Source organism: Cornus florida, unplaced genomic scaffold, assembly GCF_030987335.1.
Source record: "Cornus florida cultivar Cherokee Brave unplaced genomic scaffold, ASM3098733v1 CherokeeBrave_3.0.0_Hap2_Chr11, whole genome shotgun sequence".
Taxonomy (NCBI): domain Eukaryota; kingdom Viridiplantae; phylum Streptophyta; class Magnoliopsida; order Cornales; family Cornaceae; genus Cornus; species Cornus florida.
The window spans coordinates 85211836-85233540 of record NW_026775581.1 but is presented as its reverse complement, the minus strand read 5'-3'; the positions used below and the strand labels follow the sequence as shown (position 1 = coordinate 85233540).

At 32.9% G+C, this 21705-nt stretch overlaps 2 protein-coding genes across 2 annotated transcripts; both read left to right on the top strand.

Annotated features, from left to right (window-relative positions):
• The first annotated feature begins 7365 nt into the window (after positions 1-7365).
• Positions 7366-10122, top strand: LOC132281447 (uncharacterized). The gene is made up of 5 exons (XM_059783146.1): positions 7366-7631; positions 7833-8499; positions 8566-8670; positions 8774-8827; positions 9595-10122. The coding sequence occupies exons 1-5, from the start codon at positions 7366-7368 to the stop codon at positions 10120-10122; spliced, it is 1620 nt and encodes a 539-aa protein (XP_059639129.1).
• A 9069-nt stretch (positions 10123-19191) lies between these two features.
• Positions 19192-21085, top strand: LOC132281446 (receptor kinase-like protein Xa21). Its single transcript, XM_059783145.1, has 4 exons — positions 19192-19195; positions 19347-19814; positions 19902-20221; positions 20381-21085. The coding sequence occupies exons 1-4, from the start codon at positions 19192-19194 to the stop codon at positions 21083-21085; spliced, it is 1497 nt and encodes a 498-aa protein (XP_059639128.1).
• The last annotated feature ends 620 nt before the right edge of the window (positions 21086-21705 follow it).

Sequence of the window (21705 nt, the reverse complement as noted above, 5' to 3'; positions counted from 1 at the left end):
ATAAAATAACTTAAAACATAACACGTATCAAATCTACGTATATTTTTATTATTTAAATATAAAACATATACATCAAATTAAATATTATTACCCAAGTTATCATAAAAGTAATTAATAAATTACTTTCCTTTCTGTATATGTATATAATATATATCTATATATATACATACACAACTATCCATGGGTAATAATCCATACTCATCCAACCTCCTATCCAAATAGTGTATGGGACCCAATTGGTTGGCCCATTACTACTAACCATAACCATAAAAGAAAAATAAAATAAAATAATAAAATAAAAGAAAACATTTAATTTACAATTGATCAAAACACCATTTAAGCACATAATCTAATTAAACAATTAACACATAGACAAATACAAATAATACATAGACACATAATCAAATAATCAAGTAATACCTAATTTAATTAAACACATAAGCAATTAGTCAAATAATCAATTAAATAATTAAAAATACAATTAAAACAAATAAATAAATACCGAGACTATCATTTTAAAATTAGGGGTATTATAGTATACATCCCCGGTATGGTATGATCCCATTCTCTTATTTTCTATTCTATACGTGGATTCACGGGGTCATAAGAAGTGTGTTTTATACACTTCCTACTGAGCTTATGCTCACCCTAATATTTTTAACATTTTTCAGGGTACGGAAAAGAGGTGGCGGATGACGATCCACCACAAGTTTAGATGGAATTGAAAATCCATTTTAATTTGCTATCTTTTGTGTTAGAACTCTAATATTTTGTAAATGTGATCTTAACTATTTTGTGAAACTTTAGTTTAACTGGTATAATGTTGTAAGATATGGATTTTTAAATTTTAATTACAATTATGGACTGTAACTTGATGTAACTAAAGTGTGTTTCTTGTTTGGATGAGATGGAGGAACGAGACTTTTTATATGAATATAATCATTTGGGACTGTGATATGATAATTGTATAGTGCATTGGGACATGATATGTTAGTTTTAAGGTCTGATGAGGCCATTGCATTTTTATGTATTTTAGAGGGACTTTTTTGTAAAGGTCATGCCGAAATTTTATATATTTTATTATTATTATTTGGTATCTTCTTGGATTGTTACATTTGTTAGAGCGAAAAATCTGAGAAATAATCCGAATGACCCATCTTTAGTTCTTTTTAAGTTTTATACAAATGTAAAGTTTTTATTGGAACAGGTCTCTTAGCAAAAGGAGATAGGAGTCAAGTATAGTCCTTTATAAAAAGTCTGACAAACCAAATTCAAATTGAAATTGTGATTAAAAAAAAATAAAATAAAATTTGTTTCAAATAAATAGATGCAAATATTTCCTATTTTTGGAAATTTAGAACAATTATTCCAAATAAACTTCACCCTTTGTTTAATAAATACAACGCCACCCAACATTTAATTGTGTACACAGACATAGTGAGACTTTCTGAAACTTTGGCCAAACATTTCAAGGAGATCGAATAGTTTCACACTTCCTGTCTGAGAATTCCGAAAGTGTTATATACTTTCAGTGTTCAATTCCTTGTAATGGTATATAAATTTACTAGTTTCATGGTTTTTTTTTTCGTTGGCAAACTAAAGGAATGGAGCCTTGTCTCACATCGCATTTGAATGAGAAATGAAATGGGTATATATGAATTGAATATTTGCATCGTCTAATAGCTTAAACTTTTGAATTCAACCGTTTATTATCTAAACTCTGATATCTTACTATTATTTATTGATGATCCACCTTAGGACAAGGTAAATGAGGAGTAATTTGGTTTTCTTGAAAGCGCTACCTAAGTTAACTAAACTCTGATATCTTGTAAATGGCGTGCACTTCAACCAGACCCATACCGCCAAAGTGATGCAGCCTTCATGGCACATATATATATATATATATATATATATATATATATATATATATATTATTATTTTAAACCAGGGAGAAAAATATATATTTTTTCAGTTTTAATTTCAGGATGCCGATCCATGATCTAGACATAGATCCAATGTATTTTATTCCTGCAGACTCTTAACATCCAATTTCCTTTTGACAAATGTCTTCAGCTCACCCAAGAATCTTTGCCAGCCCAAAATCAACATTATAACCACAGCAGGAAGTCAACCTCAGTGGACAGACTTGAATCACATTCATCAATTTCTGAACTCCCTTCGTTTGAAAAACTGCTTTTGTTATATGAACAAGAAGAAAACAAAGGCATTCTTGCCTTCTAATGAATATGCAAAAAATAGATTTCCTTCTATGACAGAATGACAAGACAAAGTTACCTCCCCAAAAAAATGACTAGACAGAGTCTTTTAAAAGCTTTTCAGTGACCCAACAATGAAGCAAAAGAATCACGAATCATCAGAAAGCCTACATGTGGATTGAACATACAGAGTCAATGGAAATGGACAGCATGAAAGCAAATAAAGTGTTTTCTTGACTTCATTATGTGAATTTTCTGCAATGGAGGGTTGTTGGTTTATAAATTTGGCCATGATTTGCACCTACAAACTCATCACCTTTTCCCCTTCATTTTCCTTTATGGTTTATCACTAAAACTGCACCAAGTCATTATTTCAATTGTGGGAAATGATAACCTTGGTGTTTGGATGTAAAAAATATTTTAGATATATATATATATATATAATATTTATTAAGAAAAAAAAATATTTATTAATAGGTCATTTTATTATAAAATATTTATTAAGAAAAAAATATTAAAACCTAAAAAAAATATAGACAAGCATTTTACTAATAGGTCATTTGTAAGTATTAATTGGTAATAATTCCGTTCATTGTTTTTGACCTCTCCTCTTTCCTTTTTATTTTTTTATTTTTTTTATTTTTATTTTTTTTGGCCCAAACCTCTTTTCCATTTGAGATGTTCCAAATTAGTGGGTTTCATTTGAGAAATCAACCAGTCAAAGCTAAAAGTATTTGGCTGTCCCATTGAAATTTTCAAGTATTAATTTGTAACATTACCAATTTAACTTTCTTGTATTGAAACTTTACCATCACATTCTGTAAATTCACTATGAATAGATTTGATAATTTATTCACTATCAATATAATAAAAAAATACTCATATTAAAATTCATCTTCTTAAAAAGTTAAATTTTCAAAAAAAGATAATTTATTTTTGAGATGGAGGGAGTAATATATTTTCATAATTACCCTTTAAAATTTTAAAAGCTTCTAAACTTAGTAAAATACATATTTAAACTTAAAAATACAATTTAATAATTTTAAAAGTGAGATGATATATCATATCTTAAAATGTTATAATATGGATAATATCATGTCATATGCAGTTATGAAAGACTGACTATAGCATTACTTAGAGGATGTGAGCTTGTAGCAACTTTGTTGGACAATTGAGACTCCAAAACCAAACTTCAAAAAACATAAACGGCTATTTCAATTGATTAAGGACAATGTGTTACAAGGGAGTCTTGTCCTATACCCGAGGAAAGTAAATCAATAGATATGGGTTGAGTATTACTACTACTTAATAGTCCAAGTTTTTGGACCGAATCGTGAAGCACCTAACCTATTATAACTGATATTAGAATCGGACTTAATCCTTAATCCGGTGTCACGTCAAGCCCCCGACCTCGAAGTGTTCCGGTGTGCACACTTGGGTACGCAAATTCAGATAGAGAAAAATGTTACAAGGGGAGTTGGATCCAAATTGAAAAATAGTAAATGAGTATACATCAATGGTTAAATTTTTTATTCGGACAACAAAGCACCCTTAATTAATTCAATTTGACAAATAGGACAAACTAATTTGGGAAAAGGGTTTTAAAATAATTTTTCTTATAAATAAAATGATTTAAAAACATAAATCATTTTCCTTATAATACTTGCATATTTACTAGCAAGGGTTCGGATATATTTAATTCAATAAATCACCAATTCATGCGTTTTGTTCTCTCATCCATATTTACTGATTGAAGCAAGTTTGATTTTGTATTAAAAAAAATTGGGTTTCTTCAATTTGAAATGAGTGAGAGATGGAGATTCAGTCGGTTCAATAGCAATGATGTTGGCCATGTTATTTACGTTTCATCAGGATCTGACTCTATGTTTATATTTATCCATGTTCTCGGTTCGGAGTGAAGTGCTCAGACGGAAAAATTGTAATCTTGTGAGTGATTCTTTTGCCAAGTCCCAATCTTACATGTTCAATTCTGTGTATATGTATATATGCTAATATATATATATGTTTATGTATTTCTTCACCGCAACTAAAAAAAATTCGTTTCTTTTTTGTAATTAGAGGAATTTTCTACGGGTTTTATGGAGCCACAAGTTTGCATCGAAATTCAATTGTTAGATAAACTCTTACCATGAAACGGTACTCAGACCTGACTTTGTACTCTATGTTTTTTTAAATTTCAGTTTTAAACAACTAATTATGTACTCCCAAACATGGCTTAAGGCATTTTTTTATTTATTATTTTCAATTTGAATGCGTGCTGACTCTTCCTGTGGCAATGGATAGTAGGGAATCAACAAAAAAAGGCTACTGAAATGGATCTCGAGCATGTGTTAGCCGGTTGACGATTGAGGTTCGGCCGGCTGACGATGGGGTTTCGGCCGGCTGACCCTTGCCATCGGTCGGCTGATCCTCCCTGGAGCCTGCACCTTTCAATTTTCTTGGACAGTTTTGTTACACCAACTTCAAAGGGATGTATCTCACTCGTTTTAAATCCAATTCAGGTCGTTCTTGAGTCTAAATTAAAGAGCTTGAAGTTAGCTTTCCAATGGTACTAACCACACACCAAAACTCCAACTGTAGTGAGAGTTATCGCTGTTTAGTAAGATAGGGTCTTGGTATCTCCTAATCGGAGAATGCCACTTCGTTTTAATTTTATATTTTTTCCATCCGGACTCCAAATCAAGCGATTCTTGAGTCCATTTTAGTTCATTTTTTGTTGTCTTTCCAATGGTGTGCACAGTGACACCCATTTGAATTTAAGAAGACCATTTTGCCCCTAAAATCATTCTTATCCGTTTTTGAGACGTCGTTTCCGTAATTGTTTTTTTTGGGCTTCGTGACCTCATTGAAGGTCACGTTGGTGTCTTACAAACGTGTAGTACCTCTAGAGACCATTGTTTTACCCTTTGCCTCTGCATTCTGGATTTATTATCGGATCTACGTTTGGTTTATCATAAGACGAACTGGCCTAAAAATCAGGGCCGTCACAGGACCTTAGACTAATAGGGTGGGGGTATTTTAGACCTGACGCTTTTATTAGACAACACCTCTTCCTATTCAATTTACTTTGTTTATAGGGTAAATTATACTGACTTTCTCTGAGGTTTCGTCAACTTACACAGACCTCCTCTTTTGTTTGTCAAATTACACTGACCTCTCCTATCCTATTAATGAAAGAGTAAAATTAATAATTTACCCTTATTAATTTATTATAAAAAATATAAAATATCATGGATGTAAATTACCAATAGTACCCTTTTTAAGATATTTTTTTTTTTCCTTCTCCTTTCCCACGGCCTTGCCACTACCGACAAGCCCTCTCTCTTGAGCTTGCACGATCCGGATAGCAAAGGAGGCAATCAGTGTGAGAAAGGTCTTGGAAACATTGGGCTAGGTCGTAGATAGGTGGTGTTGAGTTCACTAGGTTGTGACCCCAGTGATGGGTGGTGACGAGTTGTGAGAGAATTTCCATTTCTTTGACAAAGATTGGGACGTAGTTGGTCTTTGGTGGTGGTGGAGTTGCCACAGAAGAGGTTGGCCTCAGAGATTCGAGGATCGGACTGTGAGAGTGAAAAAGAATTGATGAAGAAGAATAAGACCCATGTGAGATTTGAGGAAATGAGTGCTGAGAATTGCATAGAATTCAAATTGGTATACTGGAAATCTCATCTCTCTTTCTCTTGTTTCCAATTCCATCTCTGGTTTCATTCTTTGTTGGTTGAGATCAATGTGGATGCTAAAGCAGCAAATAAGAGACTAAAGGGCATCCAAGCTCACGTACCCGGTTTGCCCTTCGCAGTCATCATGTGTATATATATATAGATAGATATATATGTGTGTGTGTGTATATGTGTGTGTGTGTGTGTATATATATATATATATATATATATATATATATATATATATGTATGGATGAGATTGCTGTGTGTGTCTATATATACATAGATAGATATATATGTGTGTGTAATTATATATGGATGAGATTGATGGGTGGAGTTGAGGGGTGAATTGGTTGATGGGAGGAAGAGGAGGAAGAAAGGTTAATGTGGGGGTAGTTTCCATTGGTCTCACTGGTAAATTTCGTGGCAACAGTTTTAGACCCATTGGGTATTCAGGGTTTGTTGATATGAGCGAACCATTGTGTCCTTTTGAGTTTATAAGTCAATGATAGTATTGTAAATTTGCAGTAATTATTGAGGTTAAAAATGTCATTTCATGTATTAGAAGGGTAAAAGTGTCTTTGTATTGATTTTTTTCTAACAGACATAAGTATAAACCGTTAGTTGTTTAGTGGCAGGGGAGGTCCGTGTTATCAATGGCAGGGGAGGTCCGTGTTATCAGTGTATAAACTTCGAGGGAGATCAATGTTATTTGACAAACAAGAGGGGAGGTCAATGTATAATAACGAAATATCAGGGAAGAGTGTAATTTACCCTTATTTATAAACTGGATAATGGACAGATTGGAAGGAGACAAATGTCTTCAGCTCACCCCAACCCAAGAATCTTCCACCGGCCCAAAATCAACATTTTAACCATGGCAGGAAGTCAACCTCAGTGGACAGACTTTTGAAACACATTCACCAATTTCTTAACTCCCTTCTTTTGATATATATATATATATATATATATATATATATATATATATATATATATATATGTTGAAAAGGAAAGATTTGGTAGTAATACTACCATATATTATTAGCTGTAAATATAATATTTGGAGAATATTTTCTGTAAATAGAATATTGGTCAAATGTTGTAAAATAGGAAATTATTAATTAGGCCAGCTAGGTATGTACGTGTATTCTCCCTTATAAAGAGAACCTGTGTAAACTTGTGAATTGGTGTGCTAATACAGAGAAAAAGGTTTTTCTATTTTTCTTTCCTTTATAGTTTATATGGTATCAGAGCCACCCTAAGGAAAAAAAAAAACCCTAATTTTATTTTCTGCACAATTTCTTCACTGATCAGCCATATCTGACGATTCCTCCATGTCATCCTCGCCTATCACAACCCAGTCAACAAATCCGACAACCCAAGCCCCCAGTACCGATTCTCACTTGATTCAGATCACCAATATTCGCCTTAATGGCGACAATTATTTACGGTGGTCCTAGTCCGTTCGGATGTACATCAGAGGGCGTGGAAAGATCGGGTACCTGATGGGAGACAAGAAGGCACCAGCATCGGAGGACCCAACGTACGTGACCTGGGATGCAGAAAATTCAATGGTGATGACTTGGCTTGTGAACTCCATGGACGAGGATATTAGCTCCAACTATATGTGCTATTCCACGGCTAAAGAGCTCTGGGACAACGTGAATCAGATGTACTTTGATTTGGGAAATCAGTCTCAGATCTACGAATTGACTCTAAAACTTGGTGAGATTCGGTAGGGAGAAGACTCGATCACCAAGTATTTCAATTCATTAAAGCGCATTTGGCAGGACATGGATCTATTCAATGATTATGAATGGAAATCCACTGAAGATGCCAATCACTACAAACGAACCGTGGAGGCTCATCGTATTTACAAATTTCTTGCTGGGCTCAACGTGGAATTTGATGAAGTATGAGGATGGATCATTGGCAGGACTCCACTTCCTCCAATTGGTGAAGTGTTTGTTGAGGTTCGAAGAGAAGAGAGCCGCAGACATGTAATGTTGGGGAAGAAGACTACCAGCGGACCTGTTGAAAGTTCTGCCCTTATTGTTGCCGAGATTGCTGCTAATAAAGCAGTCAATTTTCAACGAAAACCTGAAGAAAAGCCACGGGTTTGGTGCGACTTCTGCAACAAACCACGCCATACTCAAGAGAACTGCTGGAAAATCCACGATAAACCAGCGAATTGGAAAAGTAGCAAGCCTGGTGACAGAAATAGGCGTGCGGTTCCTACTGCCAATGAAGCTGAGACAGGTCCCTTAAGCAAGGAGCAGATGAATCACCTTCTGAAGCTGCTGAAATTAAATTCCTCATCTGGTATTCCTAATGTTTCTCTTGCACAAATAGGTAGTGCACTTAATGCCCTTTCTTGTTGTTTAAATTATACTCCATGGATCATCGATTCTGGAGCCTCTGATCATATGACCAGCCTTTCCAATCTTTTTAGCACTTACTCACCATGTTTTGGTCTTGAAAAAATTAGAATTGCAGATGGTAGTTTCTCACCTATTGCAGGAAAAGGTTTGATAAAATTATCCGAAAATATAAATCTTCAAAGTGTTCTCCATATCCCTAAACTAGCCTATAACCTTTTGTCTGTGAGTAAACTAACCAAAGAATCTAATTGTCGTGTAATTTTCTGTGATTCTTACTGTGAATTTCAGGATCGGAGCTCGAGGAAGAAGATTGGCAGTGCTAAGATAATAGATGGACTTTACTACTTTGATGGGGACTTCTCCAGTAATAAAAAGGCTCAGGGCCTTAGTAGTGTTAGTTCTTACTCTGTTTATGAACAAATAATGTTTTGGCATTTAAGACTAGGACATCCTAGCTTTCCATATCTTAAACATTTGTTTCCTACTTTATTTAAAGGTTTGGATTGTTCATCGTTCTATTGTGAAAGTTGTTGCTTATCTAAGAGTCATCGTACTACTTATTTGCCAAAACCTTATACTTCTTCAAGACCATTTTATTTAATACATAATGATGTTTGGGGACCTTCAAGAGTCACTACTATCTCTTGGAAAAAATGGTTTGTTACTTTTATAGATGATCATACCTGTTTATGTTGGGTTTATTTGATGAACGAAAAGTCTGAGGTTGGAAAATTTTTTAAGGATTTTTACACAATGGTTGAAACTCAGTTTCAAACAAAAATTAACATTTTTCACACCGATAATGGAACCGAGTATTTTAATGAAATTTTAGGGAGTTTTTTAAAAGAAAAAGGTATTCATCATCGGTCTACGTGTGTGGATACCCTTCAACAAAATGGAATTGCTGAAAGAAAAAATAAACATTTACTTGAAGTGGCTCGTGCTATGATGTTTTCAATGAATGTTCCAAAATATCTTTGGGGGGAAGCTGTTTTAACAGCTTCATATTTGATTAATAGAATGCCTTCACGTGTTTTAAAATATAGCACGCCATTAGAATGTTTCAAAAGAACTTTTCCATTATCAAGGATATACTCGGATTTACCTCTAAAGGTTTTTGGCTGCATAGTTTTTGTTCATATACTCAATAATACTAAGTCCAAACTTGATCCTCGAGCTAAAAAATATGTTTTCATAGGGTATACTTCTAATCAAAAGGGATATAAGTGCTATAATCCCCAAACAAGAAAATTTTATGTAAGTATGGATGTCTCTTTCTTTGAAAATAAATCCTACTTTCCCAAAAGTTCTCTTCAGGGGGAGAATGAGGTGATGGAAGAAAATTTTTTGGATTTATCTCCTACTCCTTTACCAAATGTGATTTTGACTCCTTCACCTTATCTTACTGTTATTCCCAAAATTCAAAGTCAGGAACAATGTGATAAAACCAATGAAAACAATGAAGAGAATCTTAGTTATATAGTGCCAAACATTATTGTATCTGAAACAGGGGAAGAATCACTACAACCGGGCATAAAAGTTCCCAATACTGAGCCTCTGGTTTATACTCGGAGAATACTTCATCAAAAAAGTCAAAGTCAGCCTATTCCTCTTGGAATTGATCAATCTCAATCTCCGGGAACTGGACTTCTAGATATCATAGGTAATTCTGATCCTAACTCATCTTCAGTTCCTATTGCTTCTCCTACTCAAGAACCATCAGACCTTGATATTCCTATAGCTTTTACAAAAGGTATTCGAATCAAATATTCAAATCCAAAATATCCCATTGCCAAATACCTTTCTTATAAAAAACTCTCTCATACTCATAGGGCTTTTGCCTAAAAAATCTCACATTTGTTTGTCCCGAGAAACATTCAGGAAGCTCTTGATGATCCGAATTAGAAGTTAGCAGTGATAGAAGAGATGAATGCTCTTAGAAGAAGTGGTACTTGGGAGATAGTTGATTTACCTAAGGAGAAAAGAACAGTAGGCTGCAAGTGGTTCTCTACGGTGAAATGTAAAGCTGATGGTAGCATAGAGAGGTACAAGGCAAGACTAGTAGCAAAAGGGTTCACCCAGACCTATGGAATTGATTATCAAGAAACTTTTGCTCCTGTAGCCAAGATAAACTCAATCAAAATTTTGTTATCTTTGGCTGTGAATTTTAGCTGGCCATTATACCAGTTAGATGTAAAAAATGCCTTTTTAAATGGAGATCTTGAGGAGGAGGTCTTTATGAATCTACCACCTGGGTTTGAGGGAAAATTGGGACCTAATAAAGTCTGTAGACTGAAGAAATCTTTATATGGTCTCAAACAGTCCCCTAGAGCTTGGTTTGAGAGATTTGGGAGAACTGTGAAGAATTATGGCTACTGTAAGAACCAAGCTGACCATACCATGTTCTACAAACACAGTAGAGAAGGTAAGGTTGCAATGTTAATTATCTATGTGGATGATATAGTCTTGACAGGTAATGACAATGAAGAATTGGAGAGACTGAAAAAGAAACTTGCAGCTGACTTTGAGATCAAGGATTTGGGAATACTTTCTTGGAATGGAGTTTGCTAGATCCAAAGAAGGTATATTTATGAATTAACGTAAATATGTTCTTGATTTACTTAGTGAGACAGGTCCGCTAGGATGTAAACTAGCCGAGACACCCATTGAGCCCAACCTTAAGCTGCAGCATTCTAAAGATGAAGAAATTCTGAATAGAGAGCAGTATCAAAGACTTGTTGGAAGACTGATCTACTTGTCACATACACGTCCAGATATAGCTTTTGCAGTCAGCATGGTTAGCCAGTTCGTGCATTCACCTGGACGAGAACACTTTAATGCAGTCTACAGAATTCTTAGATACCTAAAGGGGACCCCTGGAAGAGGTCTATTGTTAAAAAACCATGGGCATTTGCAGGTTGAAGCCTATACTAATGCAGATTGGGCTGGGTGTGCTATTGATAGACGGTCAACTTCTGGCTACTGCACCTTTGTTAGAGGTAACCTTGTCACCTGGCGGAGTAAAAAACAGAATGTAGTAGTGAGAAGCAGCGCAGAGGCCGATTTTAGATCAGTTGCTTATGGAATTTGTGAGGTGTTATGGATTAAGAGACTATTGGATGAATTAAAGGTCTCTAATCCATTGCCTATGAAATTGTACTGTGACAATAAAGCTGCTATTTCGATTGCTCATAATCCAATGCTTCATAACAGAACAAAGCACATGGAGGTAGACAAACACTTCATCAAGGAAAAACTCGAAAATGGATTAATCTGTATACCATACATTCCTACTATCGATCAAGTTGCAGATGTGCTTACAAAGAGACTTCCTACAAGACAGTTCGACCGACTAATTGGCAAGCTAGCTATAGAGGATATCTTCAAACCAGCTTGAGGGGGAGTGTTGAAAAAGAAAGATTTGGTAGTAATACTACCATATATTATTAGCTGTAAATATAATATTTGGAGAATATTTTCTGTAAATAGAATATTGGCCAAATGCTGTAAAATAGGAAATTATTAATTAAGCCTGCTAGGTATGTACGTGTATTCTCTCCTATAAAGAGAACCTATGTAAACTCGTGAATTGGTGTGCTAATGCAGAGAAAAATGTTTTTCTATTTTTCTTTCCTTTATAGTTTATAATATATATATATATATATATATATATATATATATATATATATATATATATTCCCTGGAAAAATGCAGTCCTTGTTGCATTTGTTATATGAACAAGAAGAAAACAACATCCATGCCTTTCCATGCATAGGCAAAAATGGATTTCTTCCTATTAATAGAATAAGATAAAATTAGAAGTGTATTTATAATTGCTTCCCCGGGTTTAATTAATTTGTATATGTTATTGCTATGTTTTCTTTTGCTCGGAGCTGTTGTTGACCTAACACTGCAAATTAAACAATGAAGCAAATGATTCACGAATCATTACACGGCCTCCATGTGGAATAAACATACAGAATCGATGGCAATGGACGGCATGAAAAGCAAATAAAGTGTTTTCTTGACTTCATTAATTATTTGAATCTTCTACAATTAATTAACACTGCTTTTATTCATATAAATTTGTCCATGATTTGCACATAAACCTCATCACCTTCCACCTTCATTTTCCTTCAGCAATTAAACTACAACTGCACTAAGCCATTATTTCTGTTCACATAGGTTCCTAATGCACCACAAGATAAGATATTGGCTTGTGCTTTTATTTCAGAATAGTGTGTTTACACTCACCCTGTCAGCTTTCAGAAGCACAAAGATATGGTTTCAAGGCTATTAAATTCATTTTCCCTCCTCTTTTACATCCTTTTTCATGTAAGCTTCATTTTACTTTCCTCGACAACCACTTTTGGCTTCACAAATGAGACAGACAAGCAAGCCTTTCTAGCCATCAAGGATCAAATTGTTGAAGACCCTTTCCAGGTCTTTAGCTCATGGAATGATTTTATCCACTTTTGTAATTGGAAAGTAGTCACATGTGGTCGTCGGCATCAGAGGGTGACCATCCTAAACTTGTCATCCTTGGAAGTAGTTGGTTCCTTGTCGCCTCATATAGGAAACCTTACCTTCCTTAGGATGATCCATCTCGAGAACAACAGCTTCCGCGGCACTACTGTAAGATTATTTATTTAATTGTGGCCCACATGATTTGGACATGTGACAAATTACTTGGTGGCTAAGTAAATAGATATCAATTAATATTATTTATTTTTGGTCAACTTATAATTACCTTTTTGGTAATTACTTATTGGAGAAGTTTTTTCCTTTCTTATTCCTTACTTTGATGGAAAATAGAATTATGTTACTAAAAGGAAGACTGGTCCTCTCTCTGCCTTTATAAAAGTGCATATACTCCATCAATTATGTACAATTAATGATACAACACGTAAAAGTTTTATGTGTGCAAAAGGCCAAGAGAGAGAAACCAGTTTCCACTTTTGCCTGTTGATCAGAGTTGCAGATTAGTTCGTGGTTAAAGGATCTAGACGTTGGATTTAATTTCAACAAGGTTTGATATCATGAATCAAGGTATTTATATCTAACCATTTATTTATACATTATAGATATGTGAAAATCATGAAGTTCTAAGATCATAGGATTCATGTAAATATTGTGATTAATGATTTGCACGAATAATTATAGTTTATATGTGGTATCAGAGTTTATGGTTTAGGAACTCATGATTTTCCTCTAAAGTTGCATAAATAAAAATAAAAAATTAAATGATATATTATATAATTCATTATTTTGAAATCGTTGATATGTTTTGATTGAAATCGTGGCTATGATTGTATAATGTCCAATTAGTCTCCAGAGTATGTTTTTGATCAGTTTGCTTACCAAATAATTTATTTTGGTTTGCTACCTTAATTTCTGCCCTTGTATATTTGACTTGAAAGTTACTATATACATGTAAGCATATGTATATATAACTTTATTGGTTTGCATGATTAAATAGATGTTTCTTGAAACATCACTTCACTAGTATGTATATTTTACACCCAAAAATTTTCTAGACCTACTTGTGTGGTGGATATAAATATATATATATATATTTGTTTTATATATACAGTGATAATTGATGAATGAGAAACATGTCACTGTACATGAGTATTTTAAATAGATTATTAAATACATAATGTACGTGATTTATTTATTTTAGGAATTTGAATTTCTAGAATAATTTGTGAGTTTAGAAATTTAATCTAATATTATTAGACATGCAAATAACTTGTTGTTTTATACCCTAACATACATACATGATGGAGAGTCGATTTTAGATTGATTCAATTATGATCTTTAAGTCCGAAAAATAAAATAATATGTTTTATTTTGTATATAAAATAAAAATATATTTTCTATGAAATTTCGGACTATTAAGTTTTTGAGATCGAATTTGCTTAAACTTCAATCGATAATTATGAGTATGTGTGTATAATGTTAAATGGGTAAATTAATGATTAATTAGTTAGTAGCTAATTTAATATTCATATTATGTGAGGGTTAGTAGTTACCAAAGTGACCTAACCATAATGGTCAATGAATATTAATTTTAGTAGTAAATATAACTTAATGATGAATTAATCTCTGTCTAATTTAATATTAATATTATGTGAAGATTGGTAGTTACCAAAGTGGCCCAATCATAATGATTGATGAATATTAATTTTTGTACTAGACATAATTAATCATAAATTAGTTACTATCTAATTTAATATTCATATTATGTAAAGGTTAGTAGCTACCAAAGTGGCCTAACCATAATGGTTGATGAATACTAATTTTAGTAGTAAACATAATTGCAATATTTCATGAATTATGATGCTTATTATTTTATGTGATATTCATGAATATTGAGTTTATTTAATTATGAGAAATAATTCTCCAAAGGGAATTGATTTTCAAGTAATTAAATGAAAGTTAAGGGATTGCATATATTTTTTTAATTAGGTAGATATAGGATATCCAAAGGTAACTTATCTGTTTAATTAAATAATACATCACCAATGAAGGTATACATATAAATACAAATAAGTATCATTATTAGTATTTTATAGTTGCCACCCAAAGGGGTACTATAGTTATACATTGTATTTATATTTTAAAGTTATATATACGTGTTGTTAACTCAAAGCATTATTGTTGTGAGCATTTTATCTTATTATGTTTGTTTTATTATATCTTTTAATGCGCATGCTACATCTGTTTTGATTCTCAATAGGACTAACTTCTCATAATGGAATGAGTAAGTTGAGTTCAAAATTTAGATGTGTTAAATCTTGATTTAGCATTTTAAATTGAGAAACCTACTGTTATTACTGATAAAGACAGTGAGGGATAAAAGATTCTCCATAAAGTTTGGGAGAGATCGAACAGATTAAGTATTATAGTTATGTGAATAATGTTTCCCATAGCGATAGTGTTGAGGAATATTTTGACTAGAAGAATATTTTCGTATTATAGATAAATATCTAAAACGAAAATTATTAATTTATATCATTACTATGCAATTTTATTGGTACTCTTACCATGTATGAGTATGTTTTTTTTAGATGACTAATGTTGCTGCAAAATTGAGAACCTTATGTATGATTATGAATGGGAATTTTTTTATTCAATTTATTCTCAATTTCTTGCCTATTCAGTATGGGTCATTTAGAGAATTAACACTATTAAGACAAGTGAAAAGTGATTTAATTGACCATTATGTTAATTTAGGAGTAGACAAGACTTAAGTAGCAAGGTAATCATTATGTTCATCTGATGACTCAAGAAGTTATAAATAAATTTTTGGAAATAAGCCTGAAAAGGCATTAAGTGAGCAACATCCAAAATTAAAGATTTAGGTCAATCTACTAAAAGAAAGGAATGTAATAATGAAAAAGTGTCATTAATGTATTGAACACTTTTAGAAAGTTTACATGAAATATAAAGAATGATTCGAAAAAGAATGGTAAGTTTTTGCCTTTTGTGTATTTCGAATTACTTATTAAAATTATTTCTAATACATGATAGGTTGACTTAAGTACTAATGTTTATGTTTCTAATAGATGCAAGAATTTTTTTATGGCCTAAACCACAAATTCAAATAAGAATTTCTTATTTATAATAATTGGGAAAAAGTTTTGTTGAAACCATTATAACATTATATTTAATGTTAGATAATGGATTTTATTTAAATTATTTTAAACTTTTTTATATTTATTCAATTTCCTATAATTTGATTTTATTTCAAAACTTTATGTTAATGATTTTTTATTTAAATTTGATAATGATGTTTATTCAAGAAATTTTAATTTGTGAGTTATGGTATTATTGTTGATGATTTCTGTAAATTCAAATTTGATAGTTTATTTATTAAAAACCTTTTGATCTTACATCATAATGTTAGAATTAAGCGTAACTCAATTAATAGAAAATTTATCTTTCTTGTGGCATAAAAGACTAGGTCAATATCTAGTGAAAGGTTAGGAAAATTAGTAAAGGATGTGATTCTTCTGAATCTAAACTTTACTGATTTTGATGTGTGTAGATTGTATTAAGGGTAAACAAACTAAACACACAAAGAAATAAGTCACAATAAGTATATAGCTTCTTGAAATTATTCTTACAGACATTTGTAAACCTTTTGATGTTCCATCTTTTGGAGGTATATATCTATTTGTTGTATGAAAAATCTCAAGCAGTGGGTACTCTTGAAGTATACATAAATGAGGTTGAAAAATAAATAGATGAAAAAGTGAAAATCATAAGGTCATATAGAGGTGGTAAATATTATGAAAAATATGATGAAACGGGTTAATACTCTAACCGGTTATTAAACTCCTTGAAATGTATGGCATTTGTGCTCAATACACTTTGTTATACATGCCACAGTAGAAGCATGTAGCTGTAAGGCGTAATCGTACTCTTATGGAATTGGTTAGAAGTGTGTTAAGTAATTCCTCGTTACTCATAATGTTGTGAATGTTAAGTAATCTAAATGATACAAGTTTTACTATCCTAAACATAGTACGATAATTATTGAAATCGGAAATGTCAAATTCATTAAGAATGATGAAGTCAGTGGGAGTGATAAAAATAAGAATGTGATCATTTAAGAAGTTATGATACATATTTCTTTACCTATAACTTCTAAAGAAATAATTGTTCCTTCAGTTGTTGAACTGTATAACAACGAAGAATAATTGAATGATCAACAACTCCATGATAAGATTGTTATCAATGAATATATTGTAAAAGAATCACATGGAATAACATTAAGACGATCTCAAGAAGGATATCTGCTATTCCGGATGACTATGTGGTATATATGCAAGAATTTGATTTTGATTGATTTTCTAAATGAGAGTTTAGAAAGAGGAAGTCTATATAGAACAACCTGAAGGCTTTACATTAAAGAGTAAATAATACATGATTTGTAAGCTTAAGATGCCAATATATGAACTTAAACAAGCTTCCTAACAATGGTATATTAAGTTCAATGATACCATTATTTCTTTTTGTTTTAAGTAAAACACTATTGATCAGTGTATATATTATAAGGTTAATGGGAGTAAGTTTATATTTCTGATTCTATATATATTGATAATGTTTTGTTTGGTAGTAGTGATTTTAGTTTATTATATGAAACTAAAAGTTATTTTTAAGAACTTTGAAATGAAATATGTGGATGAGACATCCTACGTGATAGGAATAGAAATATTTCATGATAGATCACGTGAATTTTTAGGATTGTCTCAGAAAACATATATTGAAAAAGTTCTAGAAAGATTTGGTATGGAACATTATTAAACCAGTACTGTTCCATACATAAAAGGGGATAAATTCAGCCTAATACAATCCCAAAGAATGAGTTAGCTAGAAGGTAAAGAAACGAAAAATATATATATATATATATATTTCTTATGCATATATTGTGGAGTTTGATGTATATACAAGTTGGTATGTGATAAAAGATTATATGTTTACACTTAGGAAGACATTTTTAATTGGTTATTCATTTCTTTTGGTTGGAAGAACAATATTATGAAATAATACAAAGTAATTTTTTATTACTTTGTCTATTATGAAATTTTAATTTGTAGCATGCTTTGAGGCTACAATTTATGATTGTAAAATTTATTTCAGGATTTGGAGTTATGGTACCATTTTCAGATTACTGAAAATTTATGTTGCAATTGTTGATCTTTTTGTATGAAAAATGATAGGTATTCTAAAGTTGAAATATTTTATCATTAAAGAAGATATTTAGAAACAATGAATGTCTATTAAATATATAAGCACACAACTTATGATTGCAATCCATTAACGAATGGATTACTACTCAAGACATTTATGAAACATGTTAAAAGAATGGGTCTTAAATGTAGTCAATGATGATTATTTTTTAATTGTGGATTGCTTAACAGTGCTTATATATATTTGACATTTTGCGCTCATTAAATGTGTTTCTGATATTTCCTATTAATTAATGTACATGTACGTATTGCTTTAATAAGTGATAATAGGAATAGTCTTGGAAAAGACTTTATTGTTAGATCATTATTGATACTTCTCATTTATAAACTATATTGAATAGGTTACTAGTGTTGTGGTACATGGAAGGGACTGTGTCATTTAGGGACATGCTACCTCCATGACTCATATTGGTAGTTTGTTTACCATGATATTTATGATGACCAACTTAATACCTCAATATGATTTATGGTGCACACTAATGACTATTTTACTGAACCACTACATGAATTATCATATGTGCCAAGTGGGAGAATGTAAGATTATTTATTTAATTGTGGCCCACATGATTTGGACATGTGACAAATTACTTGATGGCTAAGTAAATAGATATCAATTAATATTATTTATTTTTGGTCAACTTATAATTACCTTTTTGGTAATTACTTATTGGAGAAGTGTTTTCCTTTCTTATTCCTTACTTTGATGGAAAGTAGAATTATGTTACTAAAAGGAAGACTGGTCCTCTCTCTGCCTTTATAAAAGTGCATATACTCCATCAATTATGTACAATTAATGATACAACACGTAAAAGTTTTATGTGTGCAAAAGGCCAAGAGAGAGAAACCAGTTTCCACCTTTGCCTGTTGATCAGAGTTGCAGATTAGTTCGTGGTTAAAGGATCTAAACGTTGGATTTAATCTCAACAAGGTTTGTCCAGAATAGTTCCTACCCGACTTTACAATATCTCATCCATCTATTCCTTTGTTGTAGCTGACAACCAGTTAAGTGGAAGCCTATCCCAAGACCTGGGATTGACCTTTCCAAGACTACAACGATTCTTAATTGGAGGTAACCAATTCTCTGGGTCTATCCCACCATCATTGGTTAATGCTTCAGCACTTGTTCAGTTTGAAATTGGTTTTAATTTTTTTAATGGGTCTGTACCAATGAATTTGGGCAGCCTTCGAGATCTAAAAACGCGAAATATTAATACTAACGGACTCGGAACCAAAAAATCCAATGACTTGAGCAGCTGAGCTTCCTTGATTCATTAACCAACTGTACAAATCTATGCGTTCTACATTTAGCTGGGAACAATTTTGGGGGCGTATTGCCCAATTCAATTGCAAATCTATCCACCAATCGCACCCAACTGTCGATAAGTAGTAACTACATATCTGGAACCATACCGCAAGGGATTGAGAACCTCATCAACTTAAAGGAATTATATTCATCTTTGAATATGCTCACTGGCAGTATTCCAGAATCTATTGGGAAAATTTCTGAGTTGGAACGACTCTACATTCCGGGAAATAACATCTCAGGAAAAATTCCATCATCTCTTGGCTACATGTCTCGATTGAGCATTCTTTCATTAGGAAGAAATATGCTAGAGGGAAGCATACCTCCGTCTTTGGGAAATTGCACAAATCTTCAAGCATTTTATCTTGAACAGAATCACCTCACTGGTGCGATACCGGAGCAAGTTATTGGACTTTCTTCCCTCAGTTCTCCTCTTGGATCAAAATTATCTGACAGGACCACTACCTTCACAAGTAGGTAACTTGAAGAACTTGGGATTTTGTCTATTTATGGGAACAAACTTTCTGGAGAAATCCCAACCACTCTTGCTGATTGTCTAGTGTTAGACCTCCTATTTATGGATGACAACCTTTTCGAAGGTACTATTCCATTATCTTTGCAGAAAATAAAAGGAATTCAAGGCCTAGATCGTTCTCGTAATAGTTTGTCTGGGCGGATTCCAAGCTTTCTAGGCAAGTTTCGATTGATTGAAGTTCTAGACCTTTCTTATAAGTTTGAGGGTGAAGTTCCAAATGAAGGAGTGTTCATGAACGATAGTAAGTTTTCAATTGTGGGAAATGACAAACTTTGTGGAGGAATCAAGGCATTGCAATTGCCTGCATGTCCCACACAAAGGGAAAGAAAGCTCTTCCCCCCTAAAGTGATAATTCTTTTGACAAGTATCACTCTTTCTACGATTTTGTTAACAGCATGTGTTTCTGTTGTTCTTTACCGGATCACAAGGTCAAAAGAAAAGTCTTCTGTAGATTGTGTCTAGGGAAATCAGTACCCAACACTCTCTTATGCAGAACTTCAATAGGCTACCAACGGATTCTCTTCTGCCAACTTGATTGGTGTGGGTAGATATGGTCCTGTTTATAAAGGAACTCTCAACTATGGTGAACAAATTGTTGCTGTGAAGGAATTCAACCTTCAACTACTTGGAGCCAACAAGAGCTTCTTGGATGAATGCAAAGCTTTGAGGAACATTCGCCACCGCAATCTGGTAAAGATCATCACATCTTGCTCAAGCATCGACTTTAATGGAAATGATTTCAAGGCTTTGGTGTTTGAGTTCATGCCAAATGGGACTTTAGAGAGCTGGTTACACCCAACTTTATATGAGAAAGAGGACTTGAGTTCATCTACGCTACTGTACTCAATGAGCTTGAACCTAATCCAAAGGCTTAACATTGCCATTGATGTGGCCCATGCATTGAATTATCTTCACCATCACTGCGAAACAACAATCATTCATTGTGATCTAAAGCCAAGTAATATTCTTCTTGACAACGAGCTCTGTGCCCACGTTGGTGATTTCGGTCTGGCAAGGTTTCTTATGGCTACCGAAGATAAATCTAATCATACACAAACTAGTTCATCAATTGGAGTTCGAGGGACAATTGGCTATGTTGCACTGGATAATTTATTATGTTTATTTCTTTTGATATATACTTTCATTATAATTTCATTAGAAAATTTACTAAATTTTGAACCAGTAGCTAGGAAACAGATGATAAGTTGATGAAAATATTTAATTAATTAATTCGCTTTGCATAACCAAGTTGCCGAAATTTATTTGTAATATTTTTCACTTCTAGGCAGTGTCAGGGAATAGAAAGTTAGGAATTCGTAGATACTGAAGTACTAACTAATTGAAGAACTATGTCACTTGTTTGGAATTACAGAATATGGTATGGGTGGGGAGGTTTCAAAAGAAGGTGTTGTGTACAGCTATGGAATTCTTTTACTAGAGATGTTTACTGGAAAAAGGCCTACTAGTGGCATGTTCACCGACAACTTTAGCCTTAACAACTATGCTAAGATGGCACTTCCAGGTGGAGTAACGGAAATTGTTGATTCCCTACTGATACTGGAAAATGAAGCTGCTTCTGAAATGACCAATGAACGTAACACTGGGAAAATAGAAGAGTGTTTGGTGTCAATCCTGAGCATTGGAATTGCATGCTCTTCTGACTTGCCAAGAGATAGGATGGATATTAGGGATGTTCTCAACGAACTCCACGAGATTAGAAATGCATTTTGTGAAATAAGAAGGTAATGCTTATAGTACTAAACTTGTGGGTCTGTTCAGTGTGTTTTTTGATTGGAGGTTCTGACTCAACATTTGGTACCTATGTAGAA